We start from the raw sequence: 23199 nt of genomic DNA, 5'->3' as shown, positions 1-23199 counted from the left end.
AGATTTTTGTGGCTACACAGTAGGTATATATTGTCTTGTTCATTCTCGTATCCTCATCACATGGAATATAATAGATTCTCAATAAAAATAAACTAATGTGAATAGACTAACACATATAAAAGAGAAAAATAGGTTAAACTATGTTAGCTAAAGAGCTTCAACCTCACTCTAATTTCTTTCGTTGTGAGTTTTCCTAAGCTATTTTCTCCTAAAAATGTTAACTTTCCTTTCCCTATCCCCAAAAGATGGGTTGTTTTGCCAATAGTACCTTAAGATTTTCTCAAAAAAGTTGGTCTATATATATTAGATAAAAATTATCTGGACAAAACTCCATAACCGTATTTCACTCTTCTAATCCAGTTATGTATGCTATTGTTGTGCCAAACTCCTACTAACCTCAGCAGAGAAGGTACCAGGATCAAGAGGCCAAGAAGAGACTGGAGAGCCAGTAAATGAGACATGGGTTTGTATTAGGAGCTTACAGTCCAGTGGTGACAGAGGGGGAATAGTCCATGGCAGCGGGTTGGACAGAAGAACCAGCTATGTATAGAAGTGGTCCAGTGGCAGTGGGGTGGACAACACATCTCCCTTTCTACTGTCCCCTGGCAGCGGGCTGGACAACGTAACTGCATGGCCCAAGGGCAGGAAAACCGCAACTGCCTGTAAACATCATGCCGTTTATACAGCATTTTCACCGAACAGCCTCCCACTAACGACCTCTACCTGGCAACCTGCATTTAACCTAAAACTCAGGACCCTAATACACTGTATGGGCCATGTTCCAAGGGATGGGCCAGTGGGTGGGGGTGGGGGTTTACGATGTTTATCATAGAAACAGAACAAATCTCTGGGTTGGCCACTCCCAGATTCCCTAGCTCAGAGTACACATTCAGGTGCATCTACCATACAGGGTCATTCTCAGGGTATGCTTACATTATTGCTATCAGATGTGTTTATGTTGCAGGTCTCTAATGATTTACACCTCCCTAGTTCCTTGCCTGGGGTAGTCCCAGTACAGGGAGAGCAGCCCTTATGAGCTGATCTGATGCCATGCTATGTATGCCTGATTTTGAATTGATTTCGGCTTCTAGAGAAATCGGATAATTTCCCCTGATTTTGTTGTTTTTGAGATGGAGTTTTGCTCTTGTTGCCCAGGCTGGAGTGAAATGGTGAGATCTCGGCTCACCGCAACCTCCACCTCCTAGGTTCCAGCGATTCTCCTGTCTCAGCTTCCCAAGTAGCTGGGATTACAGGCATGTGCCACCACGTCCAGCTAATTTTTTGTATTTTTAGTAGAGACGGAGTTTCTCCGTGTTGGTCAGTCTGGTCTCAAACTCCTGACTTCAGGTGATCTGCCTGCGTCAGCCTCCCAAAGTGCTGGGATTACAGGCGTGAGCCACCGTGCCCGGCTCCCCCATCTTATCTTTGTATTCTTTTTTATTGTATTGTATTTATTTTTGTCTGCCACATTTCATATCAAGACAGAATAACAGTGCTGCACATTAGGATCACCTGGAGAGCTTTCAAAATTGTCAATGCCCAGGCCTCACCCATGCCAGTTAAATCAGAAGGTCTGGAATAGTAAGCAGGCATCAGTGGTTGGTAAAGATTCTCAAGTGATGCCAGTGTGCAGCCAAGTTTGGAAACTATTGGCACAACAGGTTTTAATCTCAGTTCTGACACTGGCCTTGCAATCTCGGATATGTAATTTAACTTCTCTGTAGAATTAAATAACATAAAAGTACCTATCTGAGTGAGTTGTAGGGATGAAATGATTCAAAATAAAGTGACTGGATCTGTGCCTTGAACAAAATAAGGGATATGTAATTGTGAGGCGGAGTTAAGATAATCTACTCCCTATATAAGTAGAGAAATGTCATAATTCATTGAGTTAAATAGAAAGCCACACCCCATCCTTTAGGGTGGGCTGGATTAACTACTGCTTCCCAGATGGTTTGACAGTAAGCTCCATGGACAACTCCTTCCGTGGTTAACAAATAGTCTCTGCTCTCCTAAAATTGGTATTTTATTGGGGAGATAATCAACAAATACATACATAATTTCAGGCAGTGTTCAAAGAAGTCATGCCAAAGAAATAACCTTTACTCTGAATTCACTGTGGTCTCTGGCTAAGAATACGCCCTGGCAGAAGGGAAGCCCTTTCTAGTCTCTGAAAAGAAGTGTGTTTACCAAATCATTAAATGATAAATACATTTTTTAAAGGTAAAGTCACAGGTCTTAAACAAATGCAAAACGAACACGTGTAAAAAATTTATTTACTCATTAACAAGGGGACCAGTAAGCCGTTAGAACCAGCTCTAAGCAGAATTCAAAGCACCCAACTATATTGTTGCATCAGGACTGGGGAATGAATTTACAAATCGATGCAAAATGGCTTTTCTCAAGGAAGGGTAAGACACAATATCAAGTCCAGTGGAGGGGGTCTTACAGAGTTCTGTAAAGCACCACAAAGAAAGGCGGACAGCCCCCCTAGTAACAGAATGCTCGGTTCGGTGTGCCAAACTATGACTTTTTTCATTGAAGACATTCAGTAATTTTTTGTCCATTTCAACGTGTTTCATAATTTTTCACTACAAAAAAATCACTCATCTCTAAAAACCCAGGAGCTAAGCAGTTCTTCCACGTTATTTTGTTTTCATTTATCCTTAATCTTTTTGCCTTTGGCAGAGTTGGATGGTCTTTCTTCGCCCCCACCAAGGAGGCTTCGGAGGGAAGGGAGGGTGTTAATCCAGCCCCTCCACTCCTCCAAGCAGCCTCCCATTTCCGCCACAGGGCCGAGGACCTCTCCAGGCTGGGCTTGGCCCCGTCCCTTCCTCGCAGGCCCCGCCCCCAGCCCGCGCAATAATCGAGCTGCGCGCAAAGGTCACGTTATCAGCCAGTGACGCTTCCCAAGCAGTACGTGGCACACATTGCTCAGAAAAGCCCCTTGTGCCCGCTTTTTGCCATCCGCGCTGTCTCGTGTCTCCCTTTTTCCATTAAATGCCTCTTTTCTTGCGGGTCTTATCTCGGGGAGAGTGAACTACGGAGCTATACCTATCCGCAATTATCCTAGGCCCAAGAGCCAGCCCTTGCCCTCACGTAACAGGCGGAGACTCGCTGAGGCGAGTTGCACTTCTAATTGAGCGTGAGGTCTTGTCAATCTCTTAAGTTTTTCCAATCAGAAGTCCGGTCCATCCAGCCTTCCGCTCCCCATTGGCCTGTGTGGAGGGAAAGGGGTGGGTAAGCCGAAGTCGCTGCGCTCAGTGCGCAGGCGCGAGAAAACTGGCAGGGGCCCGAGCCGGGGGCTGGCTTGAAGACGCGTCGTTGGGTTTTGGGGGCCTTGAAAGAGCCGTTTGAGTTTGCCTGCGGGTGGAGAACGTTTGTCAGGGGCCCGGACAAGAAAGAGGCCCGCCTGTTACGATGGTGTCCATGACTTTTAAACGGAGCCGCAGTGACCGGTTCTACAGCACCCGGTGCTGCGGCTGTTGCCATGTCCGCACTGGGACAATCATCCTGGGGACCTGGTACATGGTAAGGCGGGCGGGCGTGGCGCGCATGTCTGGGGGGCATGGGGAGCGGGGCCTGGTGCAGAGGGGGTGGGACTGAAAACGGGGTGTTGGGTGGGGCGGGGACTTGGGGGGACGCTGCTTTTTAGGGCGCGCCTACTCAGCATGAAATCCAGGGACTTTGGGGAAGTAACCTTGTTCAGGAATCGGAGTGGGGGGCGGGAGGCGGTGGTAAGCATGGGGAGATTGTTCTTTGGCAAGACTCTGAGGAGAAAAGCGAGCTTGAGAGAGCAGAGGCGATGCAGGCGAAGGGACGAGGGTGCTAGGATTTGGTGGGAATTCCTCTGTTTTGGCTCTTGTTGTATTTCTGCGATCTGAAAGGCAGCCCCTCCCTTGCTCCTATCCAGGGTTCCCTGGAATTTTTTCCCCTAATGAAATAATTAGGAGCGGACCTTGATAAATGCAGCCTAGTTTCGACATTGGTCTTCCGGTTGGGAAAGCGAAAGATCCGGCGGTAACCCCGTTGGCCGTGTTTCTTGGACTTTGTTTTGTTTCAGCGCCTCTCTTGCGTCTCCAGAATCGCTTGGGGGCGATAGGTTATGCCTGAGTTGACGCCTGACCGGCTTTTGTCCTGGTGCAGCCTCCTCCCTGCGCAGTAGGTGCTTTTCGTAGCCGATCCGCTGTTTTTACAGAGACCTTTATTGAGAGCCGTCTCCATCTTGGCCACCTAAGCTGATATCTCCTGGGTTCCAAGATATGTGTGATTCTGCCCTAACCAAGTTGACACTGTTGTTGCCTGGTGATTCACTAGTAATACGTTTGTGATTTTTCTTTTTTAATTCACCATTTATAGTATCCATACACATTAAACCTAACTTCTCCGTGACTTCCAAATATGGGATTCAGTTTAGGTAGTTTTAGGTTATTATGACTTTTCCGAGGCTGTGACAAACTTCCTACATGGTCGACTTGGCCACTTTCTTTAATGACTTCGTGAATGTGGTTGTGTGGGTGACGTTGGTGATACTGTGCAGTTTTTGATACTTAACTGTAAAAGAGGAGGAGAGTTATCCCAGACACAATCTGTTTTCTCTGCACTTGCTGCTTCTTCCCACTCATTGTCTTGAAATCATTAGTAAGCATTTGGAAAAACGCCAGATGAGAATCATCTTCAATGAGGCAGATACTGTTTCATGGCCCACCGCCGGAGGACCACCTGACTCCACTTGACTCCTACCTGCCCTGTTGTTTTTTACCGTCTTGTTTCTGATGTACGTTTAAAAAACAACACGAATGTGTAGGTTTGCTTGTGCTGAGTTTATTTTCATGTTTCCTATACTTTTGTGTTCAGAAATACCGCCTTATTGATAGAACTATATCACATTTTCCCTCAGAGGCTCTTTCGTTCTGTATTTTAACTGATTTGGAATACTAAACATCATACAGTTAATGGCCATCAGCTGCATTATGTTTGTGACTTCCTTTTATATCTTCTCCATTTTGCTGAGGGACTGGGTCTAATTTCTTTTGTTTGTCCTTAGCTCTGCCTTCTATTTCCCTAAATGAATAATTCATAACTTGAGGATCCTCAAGCCTCTTACTCAATTCCGTCTTCCTCGCCCCCAGAATATGACTTTCTTTCCTATTTATCTAAGAGAATCCATCGGCCTGGCTCTCTCGCCTGCAGTCTTAGTCTTCCTGTTTCTTCTCAGATCCTTCCCTCCACTCACAGAACAAAGGATTCCTAACTCCTCAAGAAGAGAATACCACCATTTCTATTTCAACCATCCGAATGTAATTGGCTGTATTTCTTTTCAGTTTTTTCTCAGGCAGATGTTTTGATGCTGTGGGTTCAGCTGCAAAAGGAATAGAATAGCAGGATAAAGTGGGAACTACAAACAGGAAACTCAAAAGCAGAGAGAAAAACTTCAGTAGGGGCGTTTATTCTTTCAAAGTAGGGAGTGAGGAGTTTACATCTGTTCCCTACTGTAAGCCCTTGTTATGAGAAGGGTTCACATTATCTCTGAAGACCATGCTTTAGTTTCACAATTTTAAAAAGATGCCATAGCTGTTCTTTGCATAGACTTCTCAGATTCGTGTAAAACATTTTATTGTAAACTACTTAAATTATTTAACGTGTCTTAAATTGGTTAAGATATTTACTGACCACCTGCAGTGTAAAAGGCTTTGGTGGACATATAAAAGGAATTAATGACAGGGCCTATGTGTCATTTGCCTTTTGTTTTCCTATTATCTGCCAAGCGCTAGACTCTCAAATGTTTCTTGTCTAACACAGCATCTGCCCTTAAGATGTTTGTGGTATCACAAAAAACTTGGAGCACAGATATGAAAAACATATGGTACAGTCATGAGGAAAAGGGGAACGTGATCAGTAATATCAGATTCTAATCAGAATAAGTACTGGACAAAGGCCATTAGTTTTGTTTATTATAGTTTTGTTGATGACTTTCAAAAGTGTAGCTTCAATACCATAGCAATGTAAAGAGTCTCTGCCAACTTGGGGAGACATGTAACACTTACGATACAAGACCACTTAGGCCAAAATGTAGTATAATACTTCGAAGCAAAGAGGGCCTGTCCAAGTAGTGCATTTTGTTCTCAGAAACTACTTTACTAAGAGAAACAATATGGGGATGAGTGAGTATTAAATGTCACTTCGCTCCCTACCTGCCTTGTCGAGGTACTCTCTTCCTTGATTCCTGATGAGGCAATAATTCGCAGTCTGCATGGGAGAATATTCATGTTTCTTTTTACATTACCTGGGCTGGACTTTGAGATGCTGATTCCCCCTGTGTCATTTGGAACTTGGGGATGCCCCTCTCCCTCGCTCTGGGTGACTGTATCTGATATAGTCTCATTGCTTTCTAGCCACAGCTTCTACTGGTCTAGTGTTAAAGTATTGTAACACTATATACTAAAGTATTCATTGTATGGAAAATAGTGCGGTGGAACATAGAGAAAGCCAGAACGAGTTATCATATGCACCGGAGGTACCAGCCCTGAAGTGTTAGCCTTTGACGTTTTAGATAGAAAAGAAGTGTACCTGGTGAAGTAACAGGAAATTTCAGAATAAGCTCATGTTTAAATTCTGGCATTCCTGAAATTGTTTTCTCTATCATTTATTGAAGAATTTGAAGCCAGTTGATTTTAAACAAGTTTCTTACGAGGTATAAGCTCAAATGTTTATTGAATAATTGAAAATGGACTTGAAAGTGTGCTGTGGTAGATACACTTTGTGGTTAATGGTGTGTACTACAAGACTACATTTTGAGCATTTGTAATAATTTTATCTCTTAGACTTAATATATGGCTAATTTTTCATGAGTGTCTCAACCATAAGCAGTTTGAAGTTCTATATCTGGGAGAGAAGTAAAAACAGATTTCCTTAAATTCTATTCCTTTCCAGCCCTCACCTCTGACCTCAAGTAAGCATAGCTTGTTTATATTTCAGTTAGTTTCCTTCCTTAAAAAAAAGGAAGTTTTGTGCCTCCACCTTTGCATATGCTATTCCTTCTCCCTGAAATGTTGCTGTCCTCGCAAGTCACTTTCTAAAAATTTTGTTAAGGACATTTTCATACATGCAAAAGTAGTGAAATAGTACGAAAACCTCCCATTTATTCATTACCCAGCTTCAACTATTAGCAACGTTTTGCCAAGTTCAGATAATTTAACGGTTAACTCACATGTTTTCATGGTAAAGCTTTTTTTTTTTTTTTGAGACGGAGTCTTGCTCTGTTGCCAAGCTGGAGTGCAGTGGTGCGATCTCGGCTCACTGCAACCTCTGCCTCCCGGGTTCAAGCGATTCCCCTGCCCCAGCCTCCCAAATAGCTGGGACTACAGGCACCCACCACCATGCCCGGCTAATTTTTAGTATTTTAGTATAGACGGAGTTTCACCATATTGTCCAGGATGGCCTCGATCTCCTGACCTCATGATCCACCTGCTTCGGCCTCCCAAAGTGCTGGGATTACAGGCGTGAGCTACCGTGCCTAGCCAAGCTTTCTTTACTTCCTAGCCAGAGGGATCTGTTTTTCCCACGGTGCACCTGCAAAAGTTTCTAGATACTTCTTGTATGTACTTATTAAATAGTACTCAGTACACATTGGTAGGATTGTCCTTTTCTATTATTTTTCTCTCTACAGCAAGATGTTCTGGAGGGAAGAGGGTGATGTCTTACTTTATAAGGGTAGTGGCTCACGCCTGTAATGCCAGCGTTTTGGGAGGCCAAGGCAGGTGAATTGCCCAGGAGTTCAAGACCAGCGTGAGCAACATGACAAAACCCCCTCTCTACCAAATAAAACAAAATAAAAATATATATAATATATATGAACTGTCTCCTCCAAAAAATATTGTGAATACTCAGTTGTATCTGCATGTAACAGTAAACAGCAAAAAACTTTTTTTTTTATTATACTTTTAAGTTATAGGGTACATGTGCACAACGTGCAGGTTTGTTACATAGGTATACATGTACCATGTTGGTTTGCTGCACCCGTCAACTCATCATTTACATTAGTTATTTCTGCTAATGCTATCCCTCCCCCTGCCTCCCACCCTCTACAAGCCCCCGTGTGGGTGTGTGATGTTCCCCACCCTGTGTCCAAGTGTTCTCATTTTTCAGTTCCCACCTATGAGTGAGAACATGCGGTGTTTGGTTTTCTGTCCTTGTGATAGTTCGCTGAGAATGATGGTTTCCAGCTTCATCCATGTCCCTGCAAAGGACATGAACTCATCCTTTTTTATGGCTAAAAAACGTTTTAGAGATAGTCACTTTTGATCTTTATCAGATAACAAACTTTGCTTAGTTCTGTAGACTGACCCTCCTGTGGGTGCTTTCTCTGCATGGGAAGCTCTTATCTGGATGCCTCCTTAAACCAGACACACTGTTTTAATTATTATCTCAGTAGATATTGGCTCTGGGCAAATTACTGTGGGAAAACTGAAAAATGATTTTTTTTAGTCTCCAAAGAATCTTCTGGAATAGATGTGGCAGTGAAAGAAGAAAACAAAGAATTCCTCTCTCTAGACCCTGTGCTTCCATGGATCTGAAACAGTTATTTTGTAACAAGTCAAATCTAACAGATTTCTTGTGGTACACACTTATATAAGATGTACAAGAAGCTTTAAAAAAATGCACACCACCTGGTTTGACTGATTAAATTTACAGTACTGTTAACATATTAAGTGGTGAATCCGCAGCCTATGCTGCTAAAATATTGCTGTATTCTATACCTCTCCGTATTGCCAAGTTTAGAAGTTAATAATTTAATCTCTCTCTTTTTTTTTTTTTAAATGGGGTTTTGCTGTGTTGCCTGTGCTGGTGTGCAGTGGCACGATTATAGCACACCTGCAGTCTTGAACTGGGTCAAGCGATCCTCCCACCTCAGGCACCTGACCAGCTGGGACTGCCAGCACACACCACTGTCCCCAGCTTAATCATTCTTTTTAAATTACGTTTTTATTAACTTTCTTTCCTGAGTACCGTGAAAGGAAATGAATCAGGAATAAATTTTTGTAATAGTTAGTACATAGTTGGATATTTTCAGAGAAATTTTATATTGTAAGACTACAGTTAATTTTATGTATTTTTAAAAAAGCTAAACATGTAATTTAGAAATATCAACTTTAATCAGAGGTAAGTTGCCAGGGCTTAATGAGCACAAGGTTCATTGGTGAATATGTTTAAGATCAAAGGATACCAGGAGCAGTGGCTCGTGCCTGTCATCCTAGCACTTTGGGAGGCCAGTGCAATAGGATCACTTGGGCCCAGGAGTTCGAGACCAGACTGGACAACATACTGAGACTCTGTCTCTACAAAAAAATTTTTTTTTAAGTCACAAGGATGGGTTTTCCAGTGTAATACTTTAAGATTTAAGTTGGGGTTCTAATGAAATGACGTGATCTAATGGAATGTAACTAACTCAAAGAAGTTTGAAAAAAGCTTTTTGAAGTAGCTCTGAAATTTATTTCACCATTTCTTGGTCCTTTTGATTAGCCCTATAATTTTTTTTTTTTTTTAATCTTCAGTCGTGTGACCCACAGTGAAATGAAACATGAAGTGTCTCTAGTACTAAAAGAAGATAATAGTGGATGAGTGTGTGTGACTTACCTATGGAAGAGAAGAAAAGAGAAGAGTTTTTTGTTTTGTTTTTTAAGAGACAGTCTTGCTATTGTTGCCCAGGCTGGTTTCCAGAGCTCAGGCAATCCTTCCCACCTCAGCCTCCCAAGTAGCTGGGACTATAGGTGTGAGATTTTTAGAAATCCTTCATGTGATAAAAATATTTAAGAAGGGAAAATAGAACTCCTAAATATTTTTTGGCATGTCATTCCCTTCATTTAGTAATTGAGTTTGCATGCTTTTCTTGACAAAGGAATTTCTGTACTGCAGACAGCTTTTTCACTGTGACTATAGTGTGTTTTGCAAAGAAGAGTTTGCCTAATTGATTTCAAACTGATTTCCATACACAGAACATACAGCGTTTTAGTAGATACATCCGATTGTTCAGTAATTAATTCACCTAGTTGTATTAGCTCATGCTCATATACCACATACACTGGCCAAAACCCATTGCAGCAAGTGTGGGCAACAAAAAAGTCAGCCTTCAATTGGGGAGAGCCACCTTGCAAAAGTGATTGTTTCTGGTAAGTCCTCTCAAGAATTGAAAGATAACATGCCTTGCCTCTGAACAATGCAAGGAAAGAGGCATGCTGCTGAACATAGAGAGTAAAGTCTAAACATTGTATAGCTTTAGATAATGGTTTCTTTGGGAAACACCTTAAAACAGGAGTTACTGGGGAATGGTTATTAATAATCATGTAGTGCTGAGAAGGAGATGTCTTAAAAAACAGACTTGTATCCTGATTCTCCCATCTGTCAGCTCAGCAAGCTTAACACAAGTTATATAGCATTACTGAATCTTAGTTTCCCCATCTACACATGGGCTTTAGTAATACTTACTTCATGGGTTGTTGTGAGGAATAAGTAAAGTAATATACGTAAATACACATGTCATAGAGTATATCCTCAATAAATATTGGCTGATTCCAAATTTGATATTGTGACATTGTTTAGATCACCTACCCTAAAGATAAAACTTGATCTGCTTATCTAGCGGATGTTAGTGAAATGACTTCAGCTGATACACAGGAAATGCATTTTCCTTTTATTTATCATTCAAGGTGAAACAGGAGAGAAGTATATAATAGTTTGTTTAAAATACTATTGCTAGCTGGCCGACACAGTGGCTCACACCTGTAATCCCAGCACTTTGGGAGGCCGAGGCTGGTGGATCACTTGAAGTCAGGAGTTTGAGACTAGCCTGGCCAACATGGCGAAACCCCGCCTCTACTAAAAATACAAAAATTAGCCAGGCTTGATGGCGCGTGCCTGTAGTCCCAGCTACTTGGGAGGCTGAGGTGTAAGAATCGCTTGAACCCAAGAGATGGAAGCTGCAGTGAGCTGAGATTGCACCACTGCACTTCAGCCTGGGCGACAAAGCGAGGCTCAGTCCCCCCCAAAAAAAAAAAAAAAAAAAAAAAAAAAAGTCCCAGCTACTTGGGAGGCTGAGGTAGGAGAATCACTTGAACCCAGGATGTGGAGGCTGCAGTGAACCGAGATCACGCCACTGTGCTCCAGCCTGGGCGACAGCGAGACTCCATCTCAAAAATGAACTGAATAAAAATAAAATACTAATGATAGGAACTTAATAACCCTTGAAAATTCCAGATGTTCACATTTTCACAAAGGGAAGGAGGGCAAATTCTGTGAACTTTACTATGTTAGGTAAGGAACCTAACTCCAATCCTACGTGAGATTTCTATCTTGAGTCATTAACAGTACTCTTTCCGAGTACTTAAATGCAGTGAAGCCTCCTGGGATATTGCAGGGATTGGCCAACAACTATGGGCACAACTCATTTCCTTTTAAAATGGATTTACAACCCTGGGAGACTAGGAAGATTCATCAGATATGATGGGATTTCAGCAGGATGTTCCTCTGAATAGCTAAACAATTTTATTCTGAATTTGCTGGTTAATGGGAAGGGGCAGCCTCTAGCAGCTTTGTCCTCGGCTCTGTTCTCTTTTGTTAGTGACTTAGATAGAGATACTGGTTACATACTGATCCTAAATTCAGGAAGTTGAGACAGGCAGTAAATCTGTAGTGTGTCAGAATCTACATCCAGAAAATCTTCATAGGCAAGAATGTAATAAGATGAAACTCAGTTACAGGTATATTAAGGCCTATGCTTGAGCCTCTGAATCCAACTGTACAAGTACAGGTGGTAGCTTAGCACAATCAAGTGTGAAAAAGAACTTGGTGTTTTAGGGAGTGATATTCATGTGATATTCAGAAAAATTTATAAAGCCAGTGCAGGCTGGGTGTGGTGGCTCATGCCTGTAATCCTAGCATGTTGGGAGGCTAAAGCAGGAGGATCACTTGAGGCCAAGAGTTCAAGACTAGCCTAGGCAATATGGTGAGGCCTTGTTTCTAGCAAAAACAAAAAACCTCAGTACAACTTCAGGTTGCATTAGTTGAAATTTGTTAGCCAGCGTATGAGAACTGACATCTCATTGTGTTCTGACCAAGCTGACCTTACCTCATTTTAATATATGTCCATCAAACTGGAGCACGTGTAAAGAGGAAGACAAAAGGGAAATAGGTAGCTAGGAAACATGCTAGTCAGAGGAATGGCTTAAAGATCTGAATGTCTGTTCTAGAAAACACAGTATTTGGAGGCTGTTTTCAGGTATTGGAGCACTTATTTAGAAGGGAGAGCACGTTATCTCAAAAGGTAGATTTAAGGCTGGGCGTGGTGGCTCATGCCTGTAATACCAGCACTTTGGGAGGCTGGGGCTGGGCGTGTCACTTGAGGTCAGGAATTAGAGACCAGCCTGGCCAACATAGTGAAACCCCGTCTCTACTAAAAATATAAAAATCACCTGGGTATCGTGGTGGGCACCTGTAATCCCAGCTACTGGGTGGCTGAGGTGGGAGGATCACATGAGCCTAGGAAGGGAAGGCTTCAGTGAGCTGAGATTGTACCACTGCACTCCAGCCTGGACAACAGAGACTCTATATCACAAAAAAAAAAAAAAAAAAAAAGAATTAAGACCAGTAGATGAGTTAAGTGACTTTCAGAATGTTGGTAAGTCTCTTAAGCATTTGAGTCTAGCTCAAGAGGAAATAGTGAGTTGTCTGTCACCAGATGAGAGATGCTGTGTAGGAGTTTTGGGCATCTGATGAATAAATATAACAGATGAACAGTAACTTCTTAAAACCCAGAAATTCTGAGATTGGTATATGACTAAATAGGTAGCTTTGAACATGAACCATTTGTAATGATTCTTTAGTTTTAATTTTTGTGTAATTTTATTCTGGTGTATTGGTTATACATCTTATCTCTGAAATGGTTAATATTATTTATACTTTATAAAATCTTTATTTTTAAGTTAGTCTCATAGTGGTAATTGTGTATTGTTTTATCTCACAGGTAGTCTCCCACTGTTTCATATCTGTGTTACTTCAAGTAAGACAATCTTAAATATGAGAGATTGTGCTAAGTTTGTGTCATAATGGTAATTAATGTAACTGATAGAATGTTACCTTTTCCAGGTAGTAAACCTATTGATGGCAATTTTGCTGACTGTGGAAGTGACTCATCCAAACTCCATGCCAGCTGTCAACATTCAGTATGAAGTCATCGGTAATTACTATTCATCTGAGAGAATGGCTGGTATGTGTTGAATTGAAAAAAAAAAAATCTCCCCTGCTAATTTTTATATACAGTCATGTGTTGTTTAATGATGGGGACACATTCCGAGAAATGTCACTGGGTGATATTGTTGTGTGAACATCATAGGGTGTACCTTCACAAACCTACTGTACACCTAGGCTATGTGGTAGAGGCTCCTAGGCTAAAACCTGTGCAGCAGGTTACTGTACTGAATACTGTAGGCAGTTGTCATACAGTGGCAAATAAGTGTGTATCTAAAGATAGAAAAACATAGTAATACGCCGGGCGCGGTGGCTCAAGCCTGTAATCCCAGCACTTTGGGAGGCCGAGACGGGCGGATCACGAGGTCAGGAGATCGAGACCATCCTGGCTAACACGGAGAAACCCCGTCTCTACTAAAAACTACAAAAAACTAGCCAGGCGAGGTGGCGGCGCCTGTAGTCCCAGCTACCCGGGAGGCTGAGGCAGGAGAATGGCATGAACCCGGGAGGCGGAGCTTGCAGTGAGCTGAGATCCAGCCACAGCACTCCAGCCTGGGTGACAGAGCAAGACTCCGTCTCAAAAAAAAAAAAAAAGAAAAAAAAGAAAGAAAAACATAGTAATACTGTAAATACACTATTACAGTGTTATGGAACCATCATCATACAGTCCATTGTGGACCAAAATGTTATTTGGCACATGTCTCTCTCTCTACACACACACTAGTTATTTAGAAGATTGATGAGATTATGCTTAAGTTACATTTCAGAAAGTTAAAATGGTTACATAATAAGGGTAACAAGTTAAATTATATTTAAGTCATTCTTGCTGAGGCAGGAAAGTATTTTGATGGGTTTTTCAGAGATACTCAGTGAGGATTATAATAGAGCATTTCTAGCCAGAAGATGTAATGGACTATTAGGTTTTTGAGAAATGTGTGAAATGGACCTTGAAATCAAAATAAGCATGCAGGCTTCGTAAGACTTTTTTAAAATGTAGCTACTAATAGAAAGGAGAAGAAAGCTCTATGGTTAGAATATATGTGTCTCTCCAAAATTCTTATGTTGGAGCTTAACTTCCAAGGTGATGATACTAAGAGGTAGGATCCTTGGGTGGTGATTAGGCCATGAGGGCTCTACCCTCATGAATGGGATAAATGCCCTTCTTTTTTTTGAGACAGAGTTTTGCTCTTGTTGCCCAGGCTGGAGTGCAGTGGTGCGATCTTGGCTCACTGCAACCTCTGCCTCCCGGGTTCAAGCAATTCTCCTGCCTCAGCCTCCCAAGTAGCTGGGATTACAGGCACGTGTCACCACACCCAGCTAATTTTTTGTATTTTTAGTAATTTCTCCATGTTGGTCAGGTTGGTCTAGAACTCCCAACCTCAGGTGATCCACCCGCCTCAGCCTCCCAGAGTGCTGGGATTACAGGCATAAGCCACTGTGCCTGGCCAGTGCCCTTCATTTTAAAAATCACATATTACTTATTTGTTTAAAAAATTTTTTTAGAGAAAAGTTTGTTGCCCCAACTGGAGTGCAGTGGTGCAGTAATAGCTCACTGTAACCCAGAATTCCCGAGCTCAAGTGATCCTACCACCTCACTGCCTGAGTAGCTAAATTTTTGTGGAGATGGGTTCTCCCTGTCTTTTACCGGGCTGGTGTTGAGCTCCCGGCTTCAAGTGACCCTCCCACCTCAGCCTCCCAAAGTGCTGAGATTATAGGCATGAGCCACTGTGCCCAGCCCATAGCAAACTCTTGAAAGCCGATTATTTGAATTACAAATTTTGCTTTCAAATTTGATAAGACCTGTTTAATTTCATATTTTGTTTTTACCTGAATTCTTCTGAGTGAAAGTTTGCATGTTGTAGCAGGGAAGTCCTTTAAATTCTTAACATTTATCCTGTATCTTCTAAGAAAAAAGTAAAGAGGACTATTCCTAGTTAGTGCCAAATACTGATGATTGCCCGGTGATAAGATTATTTATAAATGCTGGGCATGTGGCTCACGCCTGTAATCCCATCACTTTGGGAGGCCGAGGCAGGTGAATCACTTGAGGTCAGGAGTTTGAGACCAGCCTGGCTAACATGGTGAAACCCCATCTCTATTAAAAATATAAAAATTAGCTGGGCGTGTGGCGCAGGCCTGCAATCCTAGCTACTCTGGAGGCTGAGGCAAGAGAATAGCTTGAACCCCAGGGGTAGAAGTTGCAGTGAGCTGAGATTGTGCCACTGCACTCCAGCCTGGGTGACAGAGTGAGACTGTCTCAAAGGGGGAAAAAGAAAAGGTTATATATACATTTACCCAATAGGGAAGATTCAGCAGTTGTTCTAGTCATTCATCATTATTAGTGCCCTCAGTATTTTTTTTTTTTTTTAAATTTTTAAAACATCTTTTGTACATATGGGGTCTTGCTATATTGCCAAGGCTGGTCTTGAATTCCTGGCCTCAAGTGATTTTCCCACTTTAGCCTCCCAGAGTACTGAGATTACAGGTGTAGGTTGCCATGCCCATCCGCCCCAGTTTCTTAATCTCTGCCCAGACGGATCACCTGAGGTTGGGAGTTTATACCAGCCTGGCCAACATGGTGAAACCTCGTCTCTACTAGAAATATAAAAGCTAGCCGAATGTGGTGGTGCTTGCCTGTAACTCCAGCTACTCAGGAGGCTAAGGCAAGATAATTGCATGAACCTGGGAGGCAGAGGTTGCAGTGAACCGAGATCGCACCACTGCACTCCAGCCTGGACGACAGAGCGAGACTCTGTCTCCAAAAAGAAAAAAGCAAACTGTCCAGAGGTCACAGAATGAACTACAGATTGGTGCTGAGTAACTCAGTAAGTCAGGCACAGTTTAGAATTGCTTGAGATTACTTAGCTGTTTTGTGAAAAAATTAGTGAGCATGGATTAATGGAGAGTTGGAACAAAGAAGAAAGTAGTGTGTGTAACATAGTTACAGGGTGCAGGAAGCAATGAATTTTAGTGTTTGGGAGGTTGGGTGGGGAAGCGAGATTAGTGGAGAACTTTGAATTTCAGGTAATATTTATCTAGGGCAAGAGGTAATGTAGGTAGCATTCTGAGCTTAATACATCTGTCTTTTAAGCAATTGCCAGCCATTCCTTCCAGCTAAACCCTACTCATCTCGTAAGACCCATCTTGTGTCATTTCTTCCTATTTTTTCCTGATGCTTCAGGCAAAACAAATTGTTTCTGCCTCTGTTGTAGCACTTGACACATTGGATTACAGTGATCTGTTTGCACATCTTCAGACTCCTGGGCTCATGAGGGCACAGGGACTTGTTTCTCTAGCAGAGAATGTGGTTCATGTGCCATTCTAAACCCATGTCAGTGAGTTGTTGTAGCAATTTAACAAATAAGTGCTTTGTGTGAGTGTCTCAAGGTTCATTACTTCATGCTGAGTCTTTGATTTTTTTTCTTTTACCCTCTTGGCCTTAGATCTTTTTATAACCGATTTTGAAAATACTTAAATTTAATATTTTAAAGCTAGCTTTCAGTGAAGTTTTGTTTTTTTGTTGTGTAAGTAGCTTAATTAGATTTTTGTTTTTGTTTTCTTAGATAATGCCTGTGTTCTTTTTGCCGTCTCTGTTCTTATGTTTATAATCAGTTCAATGCTGGTTTATGGAGCAATTTCTGTAAGTATACTGTATTTTCAGCTTTTAGAGTTTGACCTTAGAGGAGCTTAGTAATTTCCTATATGTGATACAATGTCGTGGTTGTTATTTTTTTCTCCAGTATCAAGTGGGTTGGCTGATTCCATTCTTCTGTTACCGGCTTTTTGACTTTGTCCTCAGTTGCCTGGTTGCTATTAGTTCTCTCACCTATTTGCCAAGAATCAAAGAGTATCTGGATCAATTAGTAAGTGTGTATGCTCATTAAACTTACTTTTTTCATTTTGAGTAAAATGTTTACATTTAAATTCTGAATCAGCCTTTTGGTATTATTTTTAAGTACTCCACTTGCTCTTAAAAGTGTCTTAAAATAATTATTTCTGCTCTATTAGCTACTGTGACAAAACTAGCAAGATGAAAATGGAGTAATTTCTTACCATACATTTGGATAATTCAGTATTAAGAATTCCTAGAAATGGATATTGTGGAACTAGTAATTCAGCTTTTGTTTTTGAATGTCCAAAGGTACAATAATTTGACTGTGTATGGCACTCTTTAAGTGACTAGCTTTTTGTCTTTACAGACATCTGTAGCAAGTATTCCAGTTCCTATTATGTTTGTAGCCCCTTGCTAGGCACTATTGGTGAATGGTGTGGATATAAAGATAACTGCCTCATCTTTAGTGAGCAAACCGTAATATTTGGGGAGTCAAGATACATGAAGATGTTACCTGTGATAACAAACGGGAGCTGTCACAGCAGCAGCAAATAGGAACTTTGATTAATGTCATATGGAGGGGGCAGAGAAAACTCTGGGCTGAGTGGACAAGGAGGGCTTCATGGAGGTGGTCAGAAGGAGATACGGGATCCAGGTAGATGAAAATTGGCAGGGTCATCCTCAGTTCATTTCCAAAGTGCTTTCAGAACTTTTCTTCCCACTATCAGATTTCCTGCCTAGCCCATTTTCCACACCACCAAATTCGTCATTCATTTATTCAGAAAACATTAGCTGGTTCCTCTTACGTGCAAGGTGCTCTGCTAGGTCATAGAGATGCAGCAGTGGAGCTTATTTCCTGGTAAAGGGATCAGGAAGTTAGAACAGTTACACCATTGTAGGTTACTATGGGAGTGGATATCACATGGGTACTAAACCTGGGCTGGGAAGTGAGATTTGAATTGTACTCAGGAGTTTGAATAGGAATTAAGATAGAGAAAGTATAGAAGACAATGTTCCAGATAAAAGAGACATTGAGGCAACAAGCAGCATAGCGAGGGCACTAGAAGCTGGCCATGGTGGCTGGCACACAGAGGAAGGGTGGGAAGGCTGGAGAGAGTGGCCGGGGGCAGGGCCTGTTGGCCTGGGCAGCCACAGTCAGCGGCTTCTGTGTGGCTCTCTGCTCATGTTATCTCCGGTGGAGAAATTTCAAGTGGTGCTTCCCTGCCTTCTGAATAAAACCCTTAGCATAGCATTCCCTCATGAGCTGCCACCTTCTGTGGTTTTCTTTTTGTTTGTAGATGAAGATCAAAAAAACAGCTTTTTTACCCAAGGAGACAACCTGGCTATGGTTTGGGGAGTGGTGGGTTCTTTTTAATTTTTTTTCTATTTTTTTCAGTCCTTTGGGATTTCTGTTTATGTTGCTTTTTAAATGTAATTATTTAGGCCTTCGTGTTGACATTTCCATTAAAAACAAGCATAACTTTAAAAAATTAAATTAGCTTTATAGAAAAGAACATACAAATTTCTTATTCCTTTTACAGACCCTGGTGTTTTCTCTCCTCTGTTTTGTTCACTTAGTGCCTCAGGCTGGAAGGTATTTCCTCTGTTGGCTAGCTTTTAAATCTGAAATTCTTCTTTTATAATGCCTTTCTCCCTGCACTTAGCTCATTGCCTTGTACAGTCAGGGCTGAATAAGTATTTAAGTGAATATAGCTGGTGCTTTTCAGTAGAACAAGAGTATGTCTGCAGTAAAACTTACGTCTTGCCTGGCATTGTAACCAGTGGATGTGTTTTTTGCCCCTGTCTGATAAGAGTGGAGACAAATGATTGACATTTAGAAAAATCATTTTCCCCTTATAGCATTAAAATGACCCAGTTTATCTGTAGAACTTATGTAGACCTGAGCATCTCCTGAGTTAATGATGCAAGTGACACAGGGACAGATCTCCAGTGCCATATAGGCGATAGTGTTTTTCCAAAGGTCAGAAAGATGGAAAATAATGAAAAGTAAACAGAAAATGATATAAATTTAGACTTTTCGGAGCATTGTGGGTTATCAAACAAATGTACTGTAAGTGATTGTTAGCATGCATTAATGGTGATAAGGCTTAAGAGCACTTTGGATTAAATTCTGCTTATACATTTTTATTAAAATATCACTTTTGACTTTGATGCCTTTGTATTCTTCAGATGCTCTTCAGGTTATCAGCAAGTGCTAATGCGATGGCTGACTTGTAAATGTGTGTGTGTGTGTGTTTTTAATAGCCTGATTTTCCCTACAAAGATGACCTCCTGGCCTTGGACTCCAGCTGCCTCCTGTTCATTGTTCTGGTGTTCTTTGCCTTATTCATCATTTTTAAGGTACGTTGCTGACTCAATCTTTAGGGGTGACTGAGACTGACACCGTGAATCTAAACCTTTTTGCCACCTATCACCTTTCAAGTCACAGGAGAGGGAGGATTTGTGGGGACAGTGTTTACTCTGGCACACTAGCAGAGGTGGCTTCTAGGGAATGCTTTCTGTCTTGTTTCCAAGGAGCGGTTGTAACTGTCAGGATCCTTCTCTAAGTGAAAGGACCTACTTTTTATGTTTTTGAAAGGGGTTCACGATTTGTATTGAAAATCTTTTAAAATTCCCAAGGTTCAGAAACCCAGAATTTCTTCTGCAGCACAGTGGGTTGACTGACCTGAACTGAAACTCCATCTCTGGTTTCTCTCCGAAATGTTGGCGATGAAACTTGTGACATTTAAATGAGAGCAAGTAGGGAAAGGGCCTGGCCTGTGCTGGGTCCACACAGAGGTCAGTTCCCTTATACACTGAGGACGTGTGGGGAAAGCATTCTAAGTCACCGGCATTTTAGAGCAGGTTAGTCTGTTGAGTTTCTAGCAGATGTCAACTTTGTTTTCATTCTTCCAGGCTTATCTAATCAACTGTGTTTGGAACTGCTATAAATACATCAACAACCGAAACGTGCCAGAGATTGCTGTGTACCCTGCCTTTGAAGCACCTCCTCAGGTTAGCTACTGTTGGATAGAGTAAAAGGTCGCCAGTCACTATTGACTGTTCCAAGAGAAGAACCTGGAGCTTGACTTTCTCTTTCATGCTGTAACCTATGGTTTGAGCATGAACCCTGGGTACTTTTATCAACAGCTTAAAATCCACAGGATTCAACATTTTCCACTTGGAATCCTGAGTACATAGGTTGCTTGTCTCATCCAGTTTGGTGTTAGGTTTATTCATTAGAGGTCCTCATGAGTGTCATGTTTGTGGGGGAGACAAGGCAGGAAACAGCTGTGTTAGGCCCATGTAGCCTGGGGCTTCTAAGGATGGGGAGTCCCGTTGACTGAAACTTGTGTTGTTTTCAAAAAATATCCATATGATCCAAAGGGGGAGCTGACCTGTCTGGGGAGATGAATACAGTGGTTTCATGGGTCTTTTGGGGAAGCCTACCTTTCACAGCCCTCTAATTGCTGCTGTACTACCTTCCCAAGTTTTCAGCATATAAAATATATGTGGCCCATCTAGGGCCGGGCTGTCACACTTGGAGTCACTTAGATTGGAACGCCACTCCTCCACTGCATAGGTGTGCCTGTTACCCTCGAAGACATGATATGAGTTCATGATCTTCTGACTACAAGCTGATAGTGATGAAAGTCAGGATCCAGGAGCTAGCATCTTATTGGGGGTTTCCTATTGCATGCTTTAACCCAACTCCTCAACACCTAAACTAATTGGCACTGGCACTTTATCAGTCACACTAGAACGAAGGCAGAGCAGTGACACCCACTGCCTGCCTGTCTAGGAATCCTTGTCCAGAAGCAGAATTCTCTCTCCCCACCTCCCTCTCCCCAACCTCCCCTTCGCTCGTAATCTTGGTAAAATTCCAGCTTATTCAGGCATCTACTCGGGAACATTTTAGCTAGCAGTTTTTTCAGCTCTTTATGGTTTTGTATAACCCTAATTAGGGCATAAAGTCTGCAAGCTGAATTATCTTAGGATTTTAAAGGAGAATTAAATCTGATACCATTTTTTTTCTCTCTTTAGTACGTTTTGCCAACCTATGAAATGGCTGTGAAAATGCCTGAAAAAGAGCCACCACCTCCTTACTTACCTGCCTGAAGAAATTCTGCCTTTGAAATAAATCCTATACCAGCTTTTTGTCTTGTTTATTTTACAGAATGCTGCAGTTCAGGGCTCTTCAAACTTGTTTGATATAAAATATGTTGTCTTTTGTTTAAGCATTTATTTTCAAACACTAAGGAGCTTTTTGGACATGTATTAAACGTCTTTTTGTTTTTTTGTTAAGTCTTTTACATTTTAATAGTTTTTGAAGACAATCTAGGTTAAGCAAGAGCAAAGTGCCATTGTTTGCCTTTAATTGGGGGTGGGAAGGGAAAGGGGGTACTTGCCACATAGTTTCCTTTTTAACTGCACTTTCTTTATATAATAGTTTGGATTTTGTTATTTGCTACCCTGGGTACTTTCAGGAAGACTGACTTAAATATTCAGGGTGAATAAGTAGTTGGGTATAAGATCTGAATTTTTCATCTGCCGAAACAAGAAAATATTTGACATTTTGACTTGACTGTGGAAGATGATGGTTGCATGTTTCTAATTTGTATGTTTCCATCTTTGTGATAAGATGATTTAATAAATCTCTTTAAATACTTAGGGTTGTCATTTTTTTTTAATCTGTTACCTTTTTTTTAGATAAACCCTTGACATTTTCCATTACAGTGTATTCAGATGCCAGGGTTTTTTGTTAACTTTGAGAATACAGTTGGCCCTTCGTATCCATGGGTTCTGTATCCATGAAGTCAATTGACTGGATTGAAAATATTTGGGGGGAAAATGGATAGTTGGATCTGTACTGAACATGTACAGACTTTTTATTCTTGTCATTGTTCTCTAATTACATTGTATTAAATATTATAAGTAATTTAGAGATCATTTTAAAAATATGGGAGGATATGCATGAGTCATATGCATATACTATACCATTTTATTTTAAGGGACTTGAGCAACTGTGGAATTGGCTATCTGGGGGGAGAACCTGGAACCAATCCCCCATAGATACCAAGGGACAACTGTACAATGATATACATTTAATTAGAAATCATTTTCTTAATCCATTAACTCAAAAACTTTAAATTTGTGGTGAAGATATTTCTTGAATCACAGGACAGAAATTAATATGGGTGGTTTGAAAAATGATTGCTGTAGCAGTCTTTTTTAATGTCTTATTTTTTTTCTTTCCAACTTTCAGAGGGTACATGTGCAGGTTTGTAACATGGGTAAATTGTGTATTGCAGGGGTTTTGTCAATGTTTTGTCATCCAAGTTGTGAGCACAGTACCTGATAGCTAGTTTTTTGATCCTCACCCTCTACTCTTAGGTAGGCCCTGGTATCTTTTGCTGCCTTCTTTGTGTCCATGGTGTACTTAATGTTTAACTCCCACTTATAAGTGAGAGTATTTGGATTTCTATTCCTGCATATCGCCTAGGATAACAGTCTCCAACTCCATGCTCCTGCAAAGGACATGATCTTGTTCTTTTTTATGACTGTAGTGTTCCATAGTATATATGTACCACATTTTCATTATCCAGTCCACTGTTGATGGGTATTTAGGTTGATTCCATGCCTTTGCTATTGTGAATAGTGCTGTGATGAACATATGTATGCATGTGTCTTTATGGGAGAATGATTTATATTCCTTTAGGTATATACCTGGTAATAGGATTGCTGGGTTGAATGGTAAAATGTTTTAAGTTTGAGAAATCCCTATGCTGCTTTACACAGTGGTGGAACTAATTTACATTCCCACCAACAGTGTATAAGTGTTCCCTTTTCTCTGCAACCTTGCCAGCATCTGTTTCTTTTTACTTTTAATCATAGCCATTCTGCCTGGGGTGAGATGCATTTCTCTAATGATTAGTGATGTTGAACGTTTTTTCATTTACTTACTGACTGTGTGTATGTCTTTTGAGAAGTGTCTGTTCATATCATATCCTTTACCAATGTTGGTTTTTTTTTTTTTTTGAGATGGTCTCTCGCTCTGTCACCTAGGCTTGAGTGCAGTGGCACGATCTTGGCTCTTTGCAGCCTCCACCTCCCAGGTTCAAGTG

The 23199-nt window shown here is 41.3% G+C and overlaps 1 protein-coding gene across 1 annotated transcript; it reads left to right on the top strand.

Moving 5' to 3' along the window:
• Positions 1 to 2884: 2884 nt before the first annotated feature.
• On the top strand, positions 2885 to 21745 carry LAPTM4A (lysosomal protein transmembrane 4 alpha). Its single transcript, XM_010353429.2, has 7 exons — positions 2885 to 3531; positions 13141 to 13261; positions 16806 to 16882; positions 16983 to 17105; positions 19340 to 19435; positions 19991 to 20089; positions 21119 to 21745. The coding sequence occupies exons 1-7, from the start codon at positions 3421 to 3423 to the stop codon at positions 21191 to 21193; spliced, it is 702 nt and encodes a 233-aa protein (XP_010351731.1). The 5' UTR covers positions 2885 to 3420; the 3' UTR covers positions 21194 to 21745.
• Positions 21746 to 23199: the final 1454 nt, after the last annotated feature.

This window comes from Rhinopithecus roxellana, chromosome 17 (genome assembly GCF_007565055.1).
Source record: "Rhinopithecus roxellana isolate Shanxi Qingling chromosome 17, ASM756505v1, whole genome shotgun sequence".
Lineage (NCBI taxonomy): Eukaryota > Metazoa > Chordata > Mammalia > Primates > Cercopithecidae > Rhinopithecus > Rhinopithecus roxellana.
Note: the sequence above shows the minus strand (reverse complement) of the source record. Positions and strands in the feature narration are given on the sequence as shown.

Excerpts from the sequence above, each read along its gene's own strand:
- LAPTM4A (XM_010353429.2), top strand. The coding sequence starts at position 3,421 with ATGGTGTCCATGACTTTTAAACGGAGCCGCAGTGACCGGTTCTACAGC. Across the intron at positions 19,436-19,990 it reads CCTTATTCATCATTTTTAAG|GCTTATCTAATCAACTGTGT; the intron begins GTACGTTGCTGA and ends TCATTCTTCCAG. Across the intron at positions 20,090-21,118 it reads CCTTTGAAGCACCTCCTCAG|TACGTTTTGCCAACCTATGA; the intron begins GTTAGCTACTGT and ends TTCTCTCTTTAG.